Source organism: Danio rerio, chromosome 17 (assembly GCF_052040795.2).
Source record: "Danio rerio strain M-AB ecotype USA chromosome 17, GRCz13ab, whole genome shotgun sequence".
NCBI classification, from domain to species: domain Eukaryota; kingdom Metazoa; phylum Chordata; class Actinopteri; order Cypriniformes; family Danionidae; genus Danio; species Danio rerio.
Window position 1 is genome coordinate 8,834,094 of NC_141037.1, and position 21,276 is coordinate 8,855,369.

The following is a 21,276-nucleotide window of genomic DNA, read 5'->3' on the forward strand; positions in this document are numbered from 1 at the left end:
TAGCCCCCTGAATTATTAGCGCCCCTGTTTATTTTTTCCCCCAATTTCTGTTTAATGGAGGGAAGATTGTTTCAGCACATTTCTAATCATAATAGTTTTAAAAATGTATTTCTAATAACAGATTTATTTTCTCTTTGTCAAAATGACAGTAAATAATATTTTACTTGATATTTTTTAAGACTCTTCTATACAGTTTAAAGTGATATTTAAATGCTTAACTAGGTTAATAAGGTTAACTAGGCAGGTTAGGGTCATTAGGCAAGTTATTGTATACAGATGGTTTGTTTTGTAGATTATCGAGAAAAAAAAATAGCTTAAAAGGGCTAATAATATTGTCCCTAAAATGTTTTTTAAAAAATTAATAACTGTTTTAATTCTAGCTGAAATAAAACAAATAAGACTTTCTCCAGAAGAAAAAATATTATCAGACAAACTGTGAAAATTTCCTTGCTCTGTTAAACATCATTTGGGAAATATTTAAAAAAGAAAATCAAAATCAAAAGGGGGCTAATAATTCTGACTTCAACTGTATGTTCATTATATTCGCAATATTGCATTTAAAAAAATAAAATAAAAAAAAAACAGCAGGGGTGGTCATCTCAGGACAACAGTGAATTCAATCCAATAAAACTCGCTAAAATTGTAGCATGCCAATAATCCACAATTATTTATCCACAGAGATTATAAACGAGCCAAACAGAAACATAATAAGCCACTGTTCACCCACTATATCTGGACAGTTCAGTTAAAACCTTTATTTGTGGATTCTGTGTCACATTAATAATAGAAAAAGACCAGAAGACTAATCAATGAGTCCTTCAATTACATTAACAGAAGATAAAATTATCTGCTGGTTTACAAAATACTACTGTAAGACAGCTGGTCCTCAGAAGATCACACGAGCAAGCTCAAACATCACCTACAGAGAGAGGAAAATGAGGAAACAGCATTTATATAAACAATTGGAGGACATAAATCAGAGTATGTAGACATTTCAGCAGTTTTTGACAATGCAGCTTATTAGACTTTCGAGGAAAATTTTTCTAAAGCTTCAAGAAAAATAACCTGAAAATTAATAAATCTCTATTTACCCCTGTTGGAAATACTGTATGTGGGAGTTACAATTATAGTACACTGAGCACAGCTAGTGTTTTCCCCCAGGTATAAACTTTTGGTGGAAGGCTTATGCGACTTTTCAATTTCATATTTCAATGTTGTAATGTAATTAAAAAACAATCAGTTACAGTAAATAGATCTAAGCATTCATTTAGGTGCTCAAGCGTACAACGAGACGAAAAGGCAGTTTACATAACTCCACTGAAAATACTGAGGTAAAATAAATGTTAATATTTTAAAGACATGTGCAGAATAATGGAATTTACTGCAGTGCTTCTTGTACATTCTGAGACCCACTTTATATCGTATCTCAATTAAGCAGTGGAAATCGTAGAGGAAGACCTAAAACAGCGATTTTGGTCACTTAACAGGTCACTTAAATGGGCTTAAACTGAGTTACTGAAAATTAAAAGTACTTGTGCATATAACCTATGCTGAATCTTTATTCTCTGACCTGCAGATGGTAGTATTCTATCCCTAAAATATAAGACAATATCCAGAACCATTTTAAATTAAATTTAGTTCAGAATTTCAATGATTAAAAAAAATATTAATTATAAAAAAATTAAAATAAATAATTTAAAAGTTTTATAAGCCAAAATATGGCATGTTTGTGTAGTATATGCCTAAAAAACTACAAAATATCCACAAAAACACAGTAAAAATGCAAAGTTGACAAGTTAAAAAAAATAATAATATAAAATTAATATTAATATAAAAAATTAATATAAATTAATTAATTATATATATATATATATATATATATATATATATATATATATATATATATATATAAATATATATATATATATATATATATATATATATATATATATATATATATATATATATATATATATATAAATATAGTTTGTGATATAGAAATGTATATTTCATTTTTTAATTGCTCTGTAAACATCTGAGTGATAAACATCCAAGGAACTCGAGTGTGATTTGTTTTTAGGCATAAATAAGTGGATTTCCCTTGATTCTGTATTTTCTAACCTCAATGGTGATCAGCACAACAATCATCCACTCCAGTCTGAGACTGTGTTTCTCACTGAGGTGATTCCTCATCAGGTCTGTTAGTTCAGTGCAATGCTGTAATTTCTCATTCACAACCTAAAAAAACAAACAGTGTATTAGAGCTAGTCCAACATATGTCCATCAAGTCTTATTTCTCCTTTTATTTTTAGTCTAAATTCCACATGAAGTGGAAGATGTGACCATTTTTTTGTTTCGTATTGTGACGAAGCTCCTAGAGAAACGGAATATTATTTGAGAAAACAGTGTATATGTGGCTTGTTTTATCTACTGAGAGCTGATTGGATGTAGTATAGTAGCCATTTCAATCAGTCAGCTCAGGAAAATGGTTTGGGGAGAGTTATTACAACCTAACAGATGCCTTCTCCACATCATTACTGTTTGTTGACAAAACTGACAGCTGGAGGGGCGTGGTTAAGTGTGTTAGCCCCGCCCAATACATCAGACAGATGTAATCTGAGAATTAAACTGAAAACAAACAGGAAGTGCATTTTCAGATTTCAATTTTAGATTACAATAGCAAACCATTTGTTTTTACTGACATGCACAAATGAATTGTTCAACACAAAACTAGCAACGTGAGCTAACAAAATCAATATGGTTAGTTTTGATTCCATGTGTACTTTAACTGTTATATTGACGCATATTAGTCAGAGAGTTGCAGTACCAAATATAAACAATCGGTAAGACATTCAAAAGACATCAATTGTTCCAGTCTATCATCAGAAAACTAAATTAGATCACATTTTCTTCCTCTCTGATTCAAACATTCATTCATTCATTTATTTTCTTGTCAGCTTAGTCAAACAGTACAATTATAAATTCTTGCACTAAGAACAATATTTAGGTTAAATCACAAACAAAAAATATATAATAAGTCAAATAAAATAACTTTATAAATAAAACTTACACATATTGGGCCATAAAAGCAATACAGAAAAATATAGAAAAACAAATATGCAACAGGTACAAGAGTAAAAAATAAATAAATAATAAAAGTAAATAAATTAAGAAATAAAGAAAGAAAAGAACACATATAAGCATACATATTTTATATGTGCTGTCCATTAATAACTAAGCCAGGGGCAAGGAAATGAGGTCAAATATACAGTTTTATTTATTTATATTTTATTATTTATCATTTTGTCAAATCCTTTATTATTTCTTTACTATTATGTTTTATTATTATTTTTAAAATGGGACAGCAATATGTCTATATTCTGATATTCACTCACCGGCCACTTTATTAGGTACACCTTACTATTACTGGATTGGATGGACATGGTCAGCAACAATACCCAGGTAGGCTGTGGCGTTGACAAATGTTCAATTGGTGCTAATGGGCCCAAAGTGTAACAAGAAAATATCCCCCACACCATTACACTATCACCACCAGCCTGAACCATTGATACAAGGCAGGATGGATCCATGCTTTCATGTTGTTGATGCCAAATTCTGACTATCGTCCGAATGTTGCAGCAGAAATCGAGACTCACCAGACCAGGTAACATTTCTCCAATCTTCTATTGTCCAATTTTGGTGAGACTGTGCCAATTGTAGCCTCAGTTTCCTGTTCTTAGTTGACAGGAATGACACCCGGTGTGGTCTTCTGCTGCTGTAGCCCATCTGCCTAAAGGCTGGACGTGTTGTGTGTTCAGAGATGCTCTTCTGCAGACCTCGGTTGTAACGAGGGGTTTTTGAGTTACTGTTGCCTTTTTTTCAGCTGGAACCAGTCTGGCCATTCTCCTCTGACCTCTGCCATCAACAGAGCATTTGCGACCAAAGAACTGCCGCTCACTGGATATTTTCTCTTTTTCGGACCATTCTCTGTAAAGCCTAAATATGGTTGAAAATCCCAGTAGATCAGCCGTTTCTGAAATGCTCAGACCAGCCCGTCTGACACCAACAACCATGCCACGTTCAAAGTCACTTAAATCACCTTTCTTCCCTATTCTGGTGCTCGCTTTGAACCACAGAAGATCATCTTGACCATGTCTACATGCCTAAATGCATTGAACTGCTGCCATGTGATTGGCTGATTAGAAATTTGCATTAACAAGCAGTTGGACAGGTGTACCTAATAAAGTGGCCGGTGAGTGTATATAAAAACAATTTCCCCAGGTGACTTAATATTATTTGAAAGTTATTTATAATGTTAGATTGATTAGGATTATTCTGCAGTGGGAGTGCATTTCCATAACATATAATAATAAAAAATTAAAAAAAAGGAAAAGATACAATTGATATAAACTGTGTTTAACGTTTCCTGAGTCTAACAGTCTTCAGGTACAGTAACTTAATAATAGAAATAAAACATTTCAATAAAATTAAATGTTGTTAAAGTCACAAATGGTACAATTTCTCAACACCTGAATGCTTTTAAAATCATTATACAATCAAAGACATATGCAAATGATCAATTATAATACAAACACAACGATGCATATCCTGCAATGTGACTATTGTGAATGAACACATTGCGATGTTGATGCTAAACCGATATATTGTGCATCCCTAATTAACTCAAACTGTATATCTAACCTTTTTTTATTTGAATAGACTTCATCAGATCATGCATCCATTCTAAATAAGTGGGCATGAAGAGTTATTTCGTGCACATTCACTAACCTTGACTCTTCTGTTGATATTGAGGAACTGGCAGGTTTTGTCATAGAGCAGCTCCAGATCTTCTCGGTCCCAGTAGAAGTCAGGTGTGATCAGTAAATCAGAGCTCAGGTTTATGCAATGCCTGTAAAAGTGTAAAAAGATCATGAGAAGAGCAGTAGATTATCGGTGATTATACGATCCCAAAACAATCCAGACCTCAAAGAAAAGAGCTCCCCTATTTTCTGCATGACGTCAGCCCTCGACAGTTTCACTCTTTGTCCAGACTTGAGCATCTGGTAACAAAAAAAATATATATGACAATGACAATAAATATTGAAAAAAATACATACAACTCATTTAGATGAAGGCAAAATAATTAGCCCTAGTTTTATTTATTTATATATTTTTTTGCTCAAGTGATGATTAACAGATTTTTTTCAACACATTTTTGATCATTATAGTTTGCCATTATGACAGTCCATAAATCATCTTAGAGTGCTATTTAAAGGCTTAACTAGGTTAATTAGGCAAGTTAGGTTAATTAGCCAAGTCATTCGACAAGTGTTTTTTTTTTTTTTCCGAAAGTCAAAAATACACTCACCGGCCACTTTAATAGGTACACCTACTAGTACCAGGTTGGACCCCCTATTGCCTTCAGAATTTCATTAATCCTTCGTGGCATAGATTCAACAAGGTACTGGAAATATTTCTCAGATTTTTTGGTACATACTAACATGATAGCATCACGCAGTTGCTGCAGATTTGTTGGCTGCAGATCCATGATGCAAATCCCCCGTTCTCCACTGACCTCTGGCATCAACAAGGCTTTCACTTGATATTTTCTCTTTTTCAGACCATACTCTGTAAACTCTGCAGCAGATCATCTTGACCATGTCTACATGCCTAAATGTGTAGTTGAGTTGCTGCCATATAATTGGCTGATTGGAAGTTTGCGTTATTAAGCAGTTGGACAAGTGTACCTAATAAAGTGGCCGGTGAGGGTATATAATTCCTTAAGAAGGCTAATATTGAACATAGCTGATTTTATTTAGATTTAAAAAAAAATAGTTTTATTTATTCCAGTCAAGCTAAAACGGTAAATACGGTAATACGGTAAAAATAGGAAATACGGTTCTCCTGTTAAAAATCAATTGGTGTTGATTTTTTACCTCGTCATCGTCGCCACTGGCTTGCTCGGATCGGGACTTGTTGAGCTGCGCTTTGGTGGAGTTGCTCTTCAGTGTTTGGACTTTCAGCAGTAAAATATACACCATACTGACCTGAACTAAACTGAACTTCAACTCTGAAATCTGGACTTTGCTAGAACTATGTTAAGCTGCTTTGACGCAATCTACATTGTAAAAAGCGCTATATAAATAAACATGAATTAAATTAAATTAAATTGTTACATGTGACGTTCTCCTACCTGTAATTATTACTTTAATTCATATTGTTTGTCTTTTTCCCTTTTCAGTTTGCTATTGGTTGATTTGGTGACGTCAGGCTTTAAAAAAAAGGAAGGAAGCAAACTTCTGGCTCGCTCATCATTTCTCCACTTCACCGCAGTTTCTGATGGCTTTATTGTAATGTTCTTCTTTGTATTTTCCTTTTGACTTTAGTTTGAAGTGGGGAGTCCCAACCTGCTTTAGGTTTGTTTGGTTGTTATCTATAGCTATGTTTCCATCCAAAAATGCAAATAAACTTTATGCGCAAAACTGGATTATCGCATAAAAAGTGGGAATGAAGCATCGTTTTCATCCAACGAGTAAAAGCGAACAAAATCGTCACTTCCTGATTAACTGCCACCAAATATCAACAGTAAAAACTGCCTTTGCTGCAGTAGGAGAAGCTGCATCAATCTTTTCTAAATGAATGCGCCTCAGAAGACAATCCTGACAAGTAGTGAGCGCGCAGTGGCGTTTGAAGTTGTCAGACGCGGAGCACAGGCGCTCTTGATTCTGGAGGTCATTAATAATATAATAGCATTAATACTGAAATGGTTAGGTGTTTTATAATGACCAAAACAACATTTCAGATGTTTTATAATGTGCTCAGCCTGACGTTTTATCCATTTACACACATTTTAAGCATCACATGATCTCTTTTAACAAAATCACATGACCTTTTTTAATGCGCATGCTGGAGTTTGTGCGGTAAAAGTGTTTACATCGCAGTTTATGCGCATCTTTTCTTATCAAATAAAAAGTTTATCCTACCCAGTTAGGCGCATACATTTTTTTTGGTGCATTTTCAAAATGTATGCGCATCATGGCGTTTCCATCAACTGGTTTTTTTATGCGCATTTGCAAAATGGAAACATAGCTTATGATGTTGTTGGGCTCCCCATCTCTTCTTGTCGTTGTGGATTGTTTTGCTAATTACGTTATGTTAATAAATCTGTTGGAGCCCTTAGGCCATTGTTTATTTATATTATGTTGTGTTTGGATCACAAGTCTTGTTTAAGTAGTGATACTTGGGATATATTTGAAATAGAATTTAAGATTCACAGGAGGGCTAATAACTGTGTTTGCAACTGTGTGTTTATGCATCGATTAAATATAGAGAGATAATTCTTCTAACAAAGAGCAGCAAATGCTGGTATTACCTAAAGAGTACATAAGTGGATCTATACCTCAGGAATTGACTGGATGGACTCAACAAAGCTGTCGAGAGTGACCTCCCATATTGCCAGTTTCACTGAAATCAAGCAATAAACACACATGAAAGGACTGATATTAATTAATCACAGTGTTATTGATAAATGTGCTAACATGATCCCACCTGACAGAGATAAGGCATTGGAAAAAGCGAACTTCTCCAGAATAACCTGCTCATAATCCAGCTCTTCATTAAACAGGAAAACCCCATGGCGGAGCTTTGAATGACCTCTGAACCAACAAACACAAACAAAAATTATTACATTCAAGAAGTATAGTTTTCAGTGTTGTGTGTAATTAGTTACAAATTAACTAGTTACTGTATTTTTACTACTTGTTAACTGGAAGAGTATAGTGTTACTTTTTTAGGTGACTTAAATTTTGTTACTCATATTGTAATTACCTAAAATACTCTATATTAAACATTTCTGTATAAATCAATTTAGAAAAGCAGAAAATAAGCACCAGTTTTGTTCTAATATATAAAATAATACATTACCTGGCAAAAGTCTTGTTGCCTATCCAAGTTTTAGGAACAACAAATAATACCTTGACTTCTAGTTGATCATTTGGTATCAGAAGTGGCTTATATGAAAGGCAAAGGCCTCTAGATTACGCTTATTTCACCAAAATAAAATATGATCATGCCTTTATTTTTAATTATTTAATTAGGACAGTAAGGTCTGACTTTGCTTAGACAAAAGTCTTACCACTGAACAGAAATATTGTAGAGTATAGAATATAAAGTCATGTGGCAGTGGAGAAAGATGAATATTGTGTACGGCTCCCATGAGCTTGGAGATCTGCATCTTCAATGCCTCCAGCATTTTACTCCAGACATTCTTAATAATGTTCATGTATGGTGACTGGGCTGGCCAATCCCGGAGCATCTTGACCGTCTTCGCTTTCAGGAACTTTGATGTGGAGGCTGAAGTATGAGGAGCGCTATCCTGCTGAAGAATTTGCCCTCTCCTGTGGTTTGTAATGTAATGGGCAGCACAAATGTCTTGATACCTCAGGCTGTTGATGTTGCCATCCACTCTGCAGATCTCTCACACGCCCCCATACTGAATGTAACCCCAAACCATGATTTTTCCTTAACCAAACTTGACTGATTTCTCTGAGAATCTTGGGTCCATGCAGGTTCCAATAGGTCTTCTGCAGTATTTGTGATGATTGGGATGCAGCTCAACAGATGATTCATCTAAAAAATCTACGTAGAACTAGAACTAGAAGTCAAGTTATTATTTGTTGCGCTTACAACTGGGATTGACGACAATACTTATGTCAGGTAGTGTATGTTTAGCAAAATAATTAAATTTTTTCAACTAAAGAAAGTTGTTACATTTGTCTGACAATTGCACAAGCTTAAGAAACAATGAATTGAGTCAGAAATTAATTACAATATGTAATGAAATTTGGTGCCATCATTTAATAATTTTTGGTATTTTGATACATATGATGTTTCCCTTTTCTTTTAGGAGTACATTAATAGCTACTATAAAAACAGTTTGAATCAAATTTAAATAATTAAAAGAATATATAAATACTGTCCATTTATGCATCTTTTAATTAGGATTGCTTCAAGGAATTAAATGACTTATAGAATAATTAAATTACTTTAATACATGCAAAGTAATTAGAAAAGCAATTTTAATGATGCAATTTGTAATTAGTAATTCATTACTTTTTTAAAGTAATTTCACTAGGTTTCGTGACTTACTCTCCGACTGTATAATTAATCTCTTCATTTTCCCAGTAGACCAGCGCGACTTCATAGGGTTGAATTTCGTGCTGCTCGAGAATCTTCATCGTTGTCTTCATCTAAGGATAAACATATGTGGTAGAGATTGTGTAGACACCTGCAGGACACCAAATGATCTTTTGACTAATTTTGTGAAGGAGATTTATTTGCAAACTATTTCATATTCAGTCATGCGTAGACACAATAGAAAATGTATGAAAACCACACTGAATAATTGTCATTGCATATCAGTAAATTCTACTATAAGCTGGAAGAATTTAATTTGTTTGTTGGTTTGTTCTGTAAACTATCAAAAAAAATAAGCTTAAAGGGGCTAATAATTTTGACCCTAAAATGGTTTTTAAAAAATTAAAAACTGCTTTTATTCTAGCCGAAATAAAACAAATAAGACTTTTATCAGATAAAAAAAAAATTATCTGACATACTGTGAAAATGTCCTTGCTCTGTTAAACATCATTCGAAAATATTTGACATAGGAAAAAAAAGCGGGGCTAATTATTCTGACTTAAACTGTACATTCGATTAGTCAGTGCCAAAGCTAAAAATTGAACTAATCCAACAAAAGAACTTAAGATCACAGCTCAAAAATTAGTACACCCAAGTTAATATGTTGGGGGAAAAAACATTAAATTAAATTTTAGTAAACAGAACAAAATCAAGAGAAACAAAAAAAATTACAAAGTTGATTATCTTTTTTTTTCTTTTTTTTTTTGGCAAAAGCTTGATTGAATTCAAATGTGTTATTTTTCTATTCCTAAAAATGTTTAATGATCAAACTCTTATATTAACGGATATAACTTATTAAACTGATTCGTTTAAATGCAGCAAAATGTATTGACTACATTCACTGAGAAATTAATAAAAATATTCATTTTCCCAAAGGGGATGTCCTCATTTATATATATACACACATTCATACTAGGCAGGGGACGACAACCAGTTTCAAGGTTCCTTGAAACTTTTTGGGACTTAAAAAGTTCGTCCGGCCCGGGTTTCTACATCTCCTGAAATGTTCGAGATTCAACTTTTGCTTTTGTTTTCTAAAGCTCGTGTGCGTTTTTGCATTAATCTTTTATTAAAGACTACTTTCCGCTAGGCTTCACAGCTGACGAAGCAGTGAGACCGAGAGAAAAAGTAAATAGTATAGATTCTTTAATCTTAACAATTCAGAAAAACTTTACTCTTGTTGCTCGAAGAGGATTAAATGACTGGTCTAAACTGGCTGCAAAATATACGTACACCATTAGTGGTTAATCAACGCATTTGCCTTATTTAAATAATCAACAAGTTTTATTCTTGTAATTCTGATTTTTTTTAGAGATATTTTCAGATTTTATTCCTTTTTCTGTCATTTATTTCTCATTTGCTGATTATTTTATTAATTTGACTATGTTAATTCATTACATAGGCTCTTTTTTTTCTTTTTTTTCAGCAGTCTTTTTTTTTTATTTAACTCATTGAAAAGAAACTGTAAAACTGTGTTATAATAAATAAAATTATTGTTAGAAATTAAATTATGTTTTGTTAGTCACATATAGTGAACTGTTTATGTGCTGTGGGTAAATGGTGTGTTTCAATCTGGCTACAACTGCAAGTATATCAAACCTGTAGGAAGCAACTGCAAATATTTTCTTTTATACCGTTCCTACAGTATATGTAAGGTTTTTTAATGTGTTTTTGATAAGTATTTTATTTAGTTTTTTGGGTTGTCGTGTCTTTTTAGGTTGTAAGCAAATCTGTGTTTTTGAAACTAGCACAAGTTAATGATTTATTTTAATTACTTAGCCTGAAATGTTTATCCTTCCAAAATATTATAAATGTTTTTTTAATAAAAATACATTCCTTTCAAAGGGGAATTTTTTTAGTTTTTTTTTACCAAGACAATTAAAAAAAATATTTATATATTTTAGAGCAGTAATCACAATACCATGAAACCATGATATTTTTATCCAAGGTTATCATAGTGTCAGGATCTTATATCAGTCCATGCCTAATTTATACACATGTACTGTACATGTAATCACTACTCACAGTTTTGTCCTCAACATTCCAGAACACCACTGAGCCTTCTCTATAGTGTTAAAAAATAGATAAATACATCAATAAATACTTTTATAACAATGACCGTTTGACTGAAATTAAAGCTCAGAAATGAAAGTGGCTAAAATCATTTAACTTACCTGAAGAAGAATATTGTGCCACTATCATAAGGCTTTGCAGAATTATCTGTTCCCATCACCAAAACATTAGACGCATCTGAAATCCACAAGACTTATTTACTGCAAATAAAGACTGCATACTCTTTAATAGGGCAGCATGATATTGCAAAAATCTGACATTGCGATATTTTGCTTTTCTGTGATATACAGTTAAAGTCAGAATTATTTGCCCCCCTTTGATTTTTTTTTTCTTCTTTTTAAAATATTTCCCAAATGATGTTGAACAGAGCAAGGAAATTTTCACAGTATGTCTGATAATATTTTTTCTTCTTGAGAAAGTCTTATTTGTTTTATTTCGGCTAGAATAAAAGCAGTTTTTAATTTTTTAAAAAACATTTTAAGGTCAAAATGATTAGCCCCTTTAAGCTATATATTTATATAGCTTAATTATTATATTACATTTTCAAAAGTCTACAGAACAAACCATCGTTATACAATAACTTACCTAATTACCCTAACCTGTCTAGTTAACCTAATTAACCTAGTTAAGCCTTTAAATCTCACTTTAAGCTGTATAGAAGTGTCTTGAAAAACATCTAGTCAAATATTATGTACTTTCATCATGACAAAGATAAAACAAATCAGTGATTAGAAATGAGTTATTAAAACTATTATGATTAGAAATGTGTTGAGAAAATCTTCTCTCCGTTAAACAGAAATTGGGGAAAAAATAAACAGGGGGGCTATTAATTCTGACTTCAACTGTACATCGCAATATGAATATAATTTCACCAGATGAATTGAATAGCTCTATTTGAAAAGATTTAATTCATTTAGATAGGTTAGGATAATAAAACTTTTTTAAAGTGTTTGCATAAATTGTAATAAATTACATGCATATTTAATTACAATCGAGCAGAGATAAAGGCGAAACAAACAGTGCTTTATGGTTTTCTGGAGAGTCTAACAGTATTCGGGTACAGAAAGTGAAGCATCAAAAATAAAACAACATGGTCATCACTATATAAACAATTTAAAAATAATAATAATTTATTGTTTTAATGTTTATTAAAGTGTGAATGAAGTGTATTGTCTTCTTTTAAGGTCAAAAACCTAAAAAGTGAAAGTGATGCAAATGAACAGACCTCTGGGAAACTCCTTGATTTCACTGAAGCCGTGAGCGATGAGATCGTGACAGAGAGTTGGTAAGTGATACTGATCTGCTGTTGCGTATGCAATGCACTGCATCATGTCCTGAAAGATGGAAATAAATGCATACCAGCAGTAATCATACATGTGACTCATTGCAGAATACTGGGCACATATCAAGCAATTTTCAGTCATTTTTCTTGAAATTGGAATCATATACAATAGGGATGTGCTATTCGGGTAAAATATCTAAATGTTTTTTTTCCAAAGATATTGCAATTTCGATTTGATTTGCGATTTAATATCAATATTCTGTATCGTAGCTTCTTACCGCTAAAATGCAGTGAATGTTAGTTAAGAAAAGGAACTGAAAACATATTAACTTACTTAAACATTTGTTCAAATTTGTTTAGAAATATTCAGAAATTAAACAATATTTTTTCTCTAGAGCAAACAGAAGTGATTTTTGGCATTAGTTATCTCCTGGTGCCTTTGTGATATTTGTTCATATGGTGTAACAACTGCAAACATCTCTGGAATTGTACTTTGCTAGCTACTAGATTGAGTGTTATTAGCAATACTTTTAGTTGACTTTTTAGCAAGACACTCCTCATATAGCCGCCTGTGGTGGTTTTTTAGGTGCTGGTTGTTGTATTACTGCGACAGGTTTTACAAATTACCTGATTTTGTTCGGTGTCTTTGACTTTGAAACCAATATATTCTAATATTACCGACATGCTGTTATTCTTTAATAGGAATTTGTCTATTACTGCTGAAGCGGCAGACATCATTCTACTTGTCCGCACTTTCTTGTTTGTTTTTTATTGTGGGCTTTCCGCATAGTTCGGTTGCGCAATTCTGATTGGGCAGAACAAAATTGTGCTCACTCAATTGGCTAATAAGACTGTCACACACAGGCATTTGCTCTGGGTGGGGAAAATTATATAATACATATATATTTCATATATTTTCGCAGCCTCTTGCAATTAGCTAATTGCAACGTTTCAAATCACGATTGCGATTGAATTTCGATTAATCGCACAGCCCCAATTAGGGCTGGGCGATTTTTCCGATTGTTTCGATTAATTCGAATTTACGTTTTGATGACGATTTAATTGTATATTAAATCGAGAATCGCGATTTTTTAAAAAAAAAAATACATTTAATACATTATAATGGCACTAATGTGCTCTGTATGAAGCACGAAGCGCCTCTCGGCGACGCGCTCAGGTTTCTATACACACACCACACCAGCACCGCCCAGCCACGAATCAGGACGCAGTTCATTTTTCAGCCGCGCCACAGAGCGCCATCTGATTCGTTTCATTTTAAATATCATGCAAATGTGCGCGTTTGGTGTGTGATAGTTTAAACTGTCATGTGCGCGCCGTGTCGCGGCGCTTCTGGTGTGCGACCAGCTTGACTGCCTGTTAAAGCGTGAAGTCATGTAGGATTTTACTTGTTGCATTAGTCTGAGTCACGTCTGTGTGGATTGTCAAGATATAGTCTCTTATCAAGTCGATAAACTCGATCTCAACATGAAGGACGTAAAAACCTGCCATGTGAAAAACCGCGCCGATCTTTTGGTTTGAACACGAGTAGAGGTGAGGGCCTGTAGCAGTGAAAATGAAAGTACCCGCCCCCATGACGTCATTTAGCGGAACTAGTTGAAAACCAGACAGATCAGGTAGCATAATACAGAGAGTGGAGCAAAGCGCATCAAATGATCGGGATTTAAAAGGGGGAAAAAGAAAAATAGATTAAATATATTATTTATATTAGACACACATCTGGTACTTGTATTTGCTCCTGCTATACGTCCACAACTTCACACATTGGGTTAAATTAGGCTTTACAGTTTCCATGTTCAGTCGTTTTCTTCCACTGTATCTTTTTAAGAAAAAGCAGCAGCTTTACAACCTGTCATTCAATCAGAAGACAAAGTCAAAGCCGAGCTGACAGCCAGTCTTTCCTAGACTCAGCAAAACTTGCAAAAAATACCTCTGTATTCCTGCAACTGCAATATTTACACATATATTTCTTATTCAAATCTTCTGCAATGCTATTTAACTCGAGAATTTGTTTTACATTTATTTACATCTTGACCGATTTTTGTATGACATGGCCATTAAAAATACAATGTTCCTTAACCAGATGGTTTTTAAAGTTACTTTTAAAGAGAGTGTTACTTCAGTCATGTTGTTGTAATGTTTTGAGAAGACTAGTAACACAATAAAAAAAAAAAAATCGAAATCGAAAATCGGTCAAACTTTATAAAAAACCTAGATTTTTTTTTTTTGCCAAATATTCCAGCCCTAGCCCCAATATACAACAATAATCAAAAAACAATTTTTAATATTTTGCATTAAGGGAATGCTTTATTCTATTGCCGATTGTTGTTTCACTTAACTTTACAGTCTGAGTAAATTCTAAATGTACAATGTTTATTTTGCCTGCTTAAATTGTTATTCTTAAAAGTGAATAATTAATCTGCGCAAGTTAATCTGCCAAAAATGTTTGTTTTGGTAATCTTAAATCAAAGTTATTTGCTTCCACATTTGGTGTGGCGTTCCTTCTGTTGATGTCAAAAATGTACTTAGGAAAAACAACAACAACACACCTCCTCCAGACTGGGTTGACTGGCTCGTGATGGTTGCTTGGTTCTTGGTCCCTTAAAAGTCCTTTTCCCAGACATTCCTCCTTGTTTCAGCACTATGTTTGTGGCGGCTGTTGTGGACTGTAATCTTACTTGGAAACTCCATGTTTTGGATATGAAGTTTAAAGGGGTCAGCACTTGAAAACGTGGTCCTCTTTTTTGTAATATACAATGATGTAAAATGGCGGGACAGTTCCTCTGGTCTTTAAAGGGGGTTTGCAGTGCCAGTGTTGAACAGTTTAACCTGTTGGATGTGACACTGTTTAAGCCATTTATCTGTCTGAGAGTAAATCCACAAGCCTGTGTGCTTTTCAGAGGCTGCTGTAACCTCCATAACATCTTCACAAACATGCCTGTGCGAATCAAAGAGTTTCAGAATTAAAACAGTGTTAAATTAACTTAAATTCAGAGCAGAAAATAAACAGATGTACAGTTGACTTTACATTGGGTACGGAAAGTATTCAGGCCTCCTTACATTTCACTCTTCCAGCCAAACTGAGCTATCGGGGGAGAAGAGCCTTGGTGAGAGAGGTAAAGAAGAACCCAAAGATCACTGTGGCTGAGCTCCAGATATGCACACTGGAGAAAGTTGTAGAAAGTCAACCACCACTCCAGCCGGGGCAGAGTGGCCAGACGGAAGCCTCTCCTCAGTGCAAGACACATGAAAGCCTGCATGGAGTTTGCTGAAATGGTGAGAAATAAGATTCTCTGGTCTGATGAGACCAAGATAGAACTTTTTGTCCTTAATTCTAAGGCCCCGTTTACACTAATGCGTTTTAGTTTGAAAACGCATAAGTTTTGCTACGGTTACGCCATCCGTCCACACTACGCCGGAGTTCTCGAGCGCCGAAAACGAAGCGTTTCGAAAACGCTGGAGAGGCCGTTTTCATTCTGAAACGCTGCTGCTCCGTCTCAGTGTGGATGGGGAAAGACGGAGACATCTGAAAACGGAGGCGGGGCTGCAGACATTCGCCTCTCTGATTGGGGCTTTTCCTCAATATTAAGTAGCCTAACACACAGTTCAGTCCTGAATCTTCTCCGTGTAAGTTCAGACTTCGCAAGTTTGATCAAGGCTGCAGTCTCTTCTTCTCAGTTTGATATGGAAAACATACAGAGGACACAGGTAAATCTTCACAGGGAACAGTGTACTTTATAACTTCATTCACATCACCCTGGCTACGTTGTTTCACTTTCTCAACAATAAAATGTAAACTTGATATAAGGAACTGCCTATTTTTATTTTAATATTAACAACTAAACAGACAGCAGAAATGTTGAGGCGTCGTGCTGCATATATGAGCGTCATCTTCACTGTGTGAATAGTTCTAACAAAACGGAGCCAACAACTGCCTCCTTTCAATTTCAGTGAAAATACGAAACATACCCTCTCTTTTGCTGAATATCAGTTTTAATAATCGATAATGGCCATTATAAAAGTATAACATACAATAAGTTTATACACTATAGGAAATAAAGGCAAGCGATCAGTCAATATACAGAATGTAGGCTATGTGGTTACATTAATCATTAACTTATCTTTGCGCTCAGCCAAAACACGTTACCTGAGAACAAGTAATAGATTCCAATGACCAAAGTCGGGGAATATGTCGTTAGATAAAGACAACAAGATGAATGATATATCACGTTTAATAAATATAGTGAGATTAGATCCAGCGGGAGATGCTTGATGAGAAGTCCGACTAGCAGAGCTCTCATCTGGGTAGATGGGCTCCAGCGATTGCCAAAGTGTGTGTGTGTGTGTGTGTGTGTGTGTGTGGTCACGTGATGTGCGTTTTCAGCGTTTTGGTGTGGACGGAGAGCAGTTCAGAAACACTGGGTAAAAAGCGAGTGTGGACGCGGATCGTTTTCATTCTAAAACGCCGTTTTAAAACTAAAACGCACTAGTGTAAACGGGGCCTAAGTGGTATGTGTGGAGAAAATCAGGCACTGTCCAATACAGTCCAACAGTGATGCTGGGGGGATGGCAGCATCATGCTTTGTAGGGGGGTGTAACAGATCTGGGTTGTTCCATGATGTGTACGATCACAACCCACGGTTCAGAACACACTTGGCCAGCGGATTGATTGAATTTTTTTTACTGGTAGATTAATCCTAAATTGGTAACGATCACAGAGAGATCGCTTCTCACTTCATTCAAATCACATGTAAGAAAGCATTTAGGCTTTCCTGTAAAGTATAATGATGACGTAAGATGTTGTGGTGGGTTATTTGGCACGTGGTGGGTTTCATTAAAGGTAATTTCTGTCACTACTTGTGCATTAATTTACATTAACTTAGCCTGCATTAATGCATTCAGTGTAAGCTGCTCGATTAATCATTAAAAGATTGGGATCTCAACACCCACACAACATAAATTATAAATGATGGTGATTTGCATACGTTTAATATTCGCACAAATTGCTGGATTCAAATCGGAAAACGCAAAAATCAAGAAAGAGATTCAGTCTTTTGAGTTAGTTATGAAGTTACAAACAGTCAAATAACACTGAAGTACTGGGATAGCAGTTTGTGTTTATGGTAAAGTAGTACAGTGGCTGGGAAGTGCAAAACAACGTTACAAAGTGTGAAACACTTTTACAAAGCTCGAGACAAATATACATTTCGGAAAACATTTTTACTTATCATTAGACACAATTACATAAGAATTTTTTTTTTTACCGATAGGTGGCCATCAAAAATATGCCACTGAATAGTTTTTTATAAAAAAAAAAAGATACATCTAGCAATGAAACATGAAGTTTTATGAGTGAGTAACTGCATCATTTATTGAAAATGAGACTGAAAATAAATGTGGGTACAAACTATAATGTTAGATCAGCTACAGTAGTAACAGTGAATTTTTCACAGTAATTAATATTTTACAATTTATTTTTATTCGGCTGATTATTTCTTCATTAAATTTTTAATAAAATTACAGCTTCTAAGTTCTGTTTGTTAAAACCAAAGATGCTTGCAGTGCTGTCTTTCTAATAAAAGGAAAGCAAATGACATTTGTCTCCTCCTCTTTTTGGCTAATCCGAAAAATCTGTGACTAAAAACCTTTATGTGATCTGAACCGTGAGATCTGTGATCCGTTACACCAATAGTAGTGGAGGTGTTTTTCAGCTGCAGGGACAGGGTGAGAGGTTGCAATCGAGAGAAATATGAATGCAACAACTCGACTGTTCTTGAATGGCCCAGCCAGAGCCCCGACTTAATACTTTCCGTACCCACTGTATTTGCACATTCCTTCAGTGGCAATTTGTGACATGCTCCCTATATTGTTTGCCTCACTACTTTAAATATTGGGTCTGAAATCACATGCAAAGTATCACTTCTAAACAACATGAGCACTATTTATTTGACTGAAAAATGTTCTACTTTGATAGTCATTGGCTGCTATTAGGATTTACCTATTTAGATTTAGCAAATAATACTTTTATGAAATTATATTACTAGGGAGTAAGTCAGAATGTGTGAATATAAAACCAACTTTACCTCAATAAATAAACTAGCAAAACTAGCATTATATACATCGCCTAAAGACCTTTATTCAATTGACCTTGAATGACAAGCATGTGAACACAGCGAATAAGTCAAATTTACGTTCATAGTAGCTAATATCTCATTTAAAAGGTATATTTTTGAGCAGAAATGAAAAAAAAACACGTGTCTGCTGCGCTCCGATATAAAACACACACACTTACGTTATCAATTGCTCACTTACAGTACTGTAAACACGAATGTTGCTCACTGACTTGTTTAATAATTCACTGATGTGTATATCATTATTATTTTTAGCGTACCTGTACATTCACAGTCCACCCAAAATAAAGAGCTTGATGGTAGAAGTTGTGCGATACAAATGTTGCTACATCCTCACGCATTCACTTCAAGCTCATTTGACAGTTCCAACTCACGAGCTATCTATGCGCACGAGAGATCCAGGCACTTCCTGTGTTTTGATGACGTCAAAATAGCACGTAAAAGTTCCTCCACGAGGAAAATGATTACTAGATATTTATATAAGTAAAATTAATAAGAGTACAAAAACAAACAAAAAAACAAAAACAAAAAACGATAGAAACCGTGTATTTATTTCATTTTTTTTGAGCTAGCAAGGCCTAGCATTATTTAATATGTTTTATTTATCAATAATAAGATTATATAAGCTATATAAATATAATACAGTTGAAGTCAGAATTATTCTCCTCCCTGTTTATTTTTCCCCCAATTTCTGTTTAACAGAGAGATTTTTTTCTGCACATTTCTAAACATAATAGTTTTAATAACTCATTTTTAATAACTGATTTATTTTATCGATGCCATGATGACACTGAATAATATTTGTCTACTTATTTTTCAAGACACTTCTATACAGCTTACAGTGACATTTAAAGGCTTAACTAGGTTAATTAGGTTAACTAGGCAGAATAGGGTAATTAGGCAAGTTATTGCATAAGTTATTGTTTGTTCTAAGAAAAGAAATATAGTTTAAAGGGGCTAATAATTTTGTCATTAAAATAAAAACTGCTTTTATTCTGGCTGAAATGAAACAAATAAGACTTTCGCCAGAAGAAAAAATATTATCAGACATACTTTACAAATTTCCTTGCTCTGTTAAACATAATTCTGCAAATATTTAAAAAAAGACAACAACAACAAAAAAGAAAATTTAAAGGGGGCTAATAATTCTAACTTCAGCTGTATATATAATAATCCTTTACTATATGACACTATTTTATTATGATGATATCAAAAATAAACACTCCTGCCCTGGAACACAGCACAAATTTCTTTATTTTATTTATTTTATATGGTAGATTTGTCATTCACAAGCAAATATTTCATTTAATTTAAGTAATATTATACAGAGATATTTAAAGGAAATCCTTTTATTTAGATGCTTTCTTTTTATGCTTTTCATTGAATACAATTGTAAGGTCATTCTTTTTTACTATTTTTTTATTTATTAATTTTATCATTATATATATATATATATATATATATATATATATATATATATATATATATATATATATATATATATATATATTTTTTTTTTTTTCAATGAATGCATGTACAGCATGTGTATTTAGTTTTAGCTTTATTTCACAGTTATGTATGTAAGCTCTTGGCTATGCTCCTGTTCTTGTATTGTCATCAAGCATTATTAGCTTTATTATTTGAATTAAAAAATTTTTATATACAATTATTTATTTATTTATTTTACAGAAAATGACAGAGTAACAAATGTTTTTCATTTGTCGGAAATGAAAATCAGCGTTATTTCTCTGAATATTAATTTATTAACTCTTCTGATGTTAAATAATTGTGTTTCTAAAAAAATAAATCATGCCTATAAAACCATGGCAGCTTTTTGGTTAATTTATGACAAAATTAAATAAATAAATAAATAATGCTCTAAATATCAACATTATTATTTTAAATAAGTGAATGCTTTTAGGTGGTTCATTCCGCTGTGGCGACCCCTGATGACTAAAGAGACTAAGTTGAAGGAAAACCAATGAATGAAGTAATGAATGCTTTTAGAAGGACGTAATGTTATTTATGTCAAATAAGATGCTCAAAATTTAAATTTTCACTGAATTAAAATCTATTTAAAATGACAAGTACAGTCTAAAGAATTAAATGCAGCAGTCAAATAAAAAGTAAAACTATATCTCCAATGCATATTTGGATTAACTTTACAGTTAAAGAAGTGACATTTAAACTGATTAATTTCATTTAACCAGTGAAACAAGCTGTTACTCAGTGGTATAACCTCACAGCAAGAAGGTTGCTGGTTCGAGCCCTGGCTGGGTCAGTTTCTGTGTGGAGCTTGCATTTTCTCCTATTGTTGGCGTGGGTTTCTTCCAGGTGCTCCAGTTTCCCCCACAGTCCAAAGACATGTGCTAGAGGGGAATTGAATAAACTAAATTGGCCGTTGTGTGTGTGTAAGTGTGTATGGATGTTTCCCAGTACTGGGTTGAAGCTGGAAGGGCATCCACTGTGTAAAACATATGCTGGATAGGCTGGCGGTTCATTCCCCGTGGCGACCCCTGATTAATATAGAGACTAAGGAAAATGAATGACTGAATAATTCAATCCTAACTTGGTGAT

At 33.7% G+C, this 21,276-nt stretch overlaps 1 protein-coding gene across 19 annotated transcripts; it reads right to left on the reverse strand.

The window, feature by feature from the left end:
• Nucleotides 1-731: 731 nt before the first annotated feature.
• rmnd1 (required for meiotic nuclear division 1 homolog) lies at nucleotides 732-19,090 on the reverse strand. 19 transcript variants are annotated; one of them, XR_015512590.1, is made up of 13 exons: nucleotides 18,960-19,090; nucleotides 15,629-15,822; nucleotides 15,118-15,506; nucleotides 12,494-12,602; nucleotides 11,370-11,445; nucleotides 11,221-11,260; nucleotides 9,148-9,248; nucleotides 7,549-7,655; nucleotides 7,373-7,464; nucleotides 4,984-5,060; nucleotides 4,789-4,909; nucleotides 2,122-2,238; nucleotides 732-919 (listed from the first exon to the last, which is right to left on the reverse strand). XR_015512590.1 is itself a non-coding variant. In XM_087289123.1 (13 exons), the coding sequence occupies exons 3-13, from the start codon at nucleotides 15,502-15,504 to the stop codon at nucleotides 887-889; spliced, it is 1,233 nt and encodes a 410-aa protein (XP_087145249.1). In that variant the 5' UTR covers nucleotides 15,505-15,506; nucleotides 15,629-15,822; nucleotides 18,960-19,090; the 3' UTR covers nucleotides 732-886.
• Between the last annotated feature and the right edge of the window lie 2,186 nt (nucleotides 19,091-21,276).

What these genes read in the sequence shown, in the direction of transcription:
- rmnd1 (XM_087289123.1), bottom strand. Translation starts at nt 15,504, where the DNA reads ATGTTTGTGAAGATGTTATGGAGGTTACAGCAGCCTCTGAAAAGCACA. An exon ending in GGCACAATATTCTTCTTCAG is followed by an intron (nt 11,261 to 11,369) that starts GTAAGTTAAATG and finishes TTAACACTATAG; the next exon opens with AGAAGGCTCAGTGGTGTTCT. An exon ending in ATATCAACAGAAGAGTCAAG is followed by an intron (nt 2,239 to 4,788) that starts GTTAGTGAATGT and finishes TTGTTTTTTTAG; the next exon opens with GTTGTGAATGAGAAATTACA.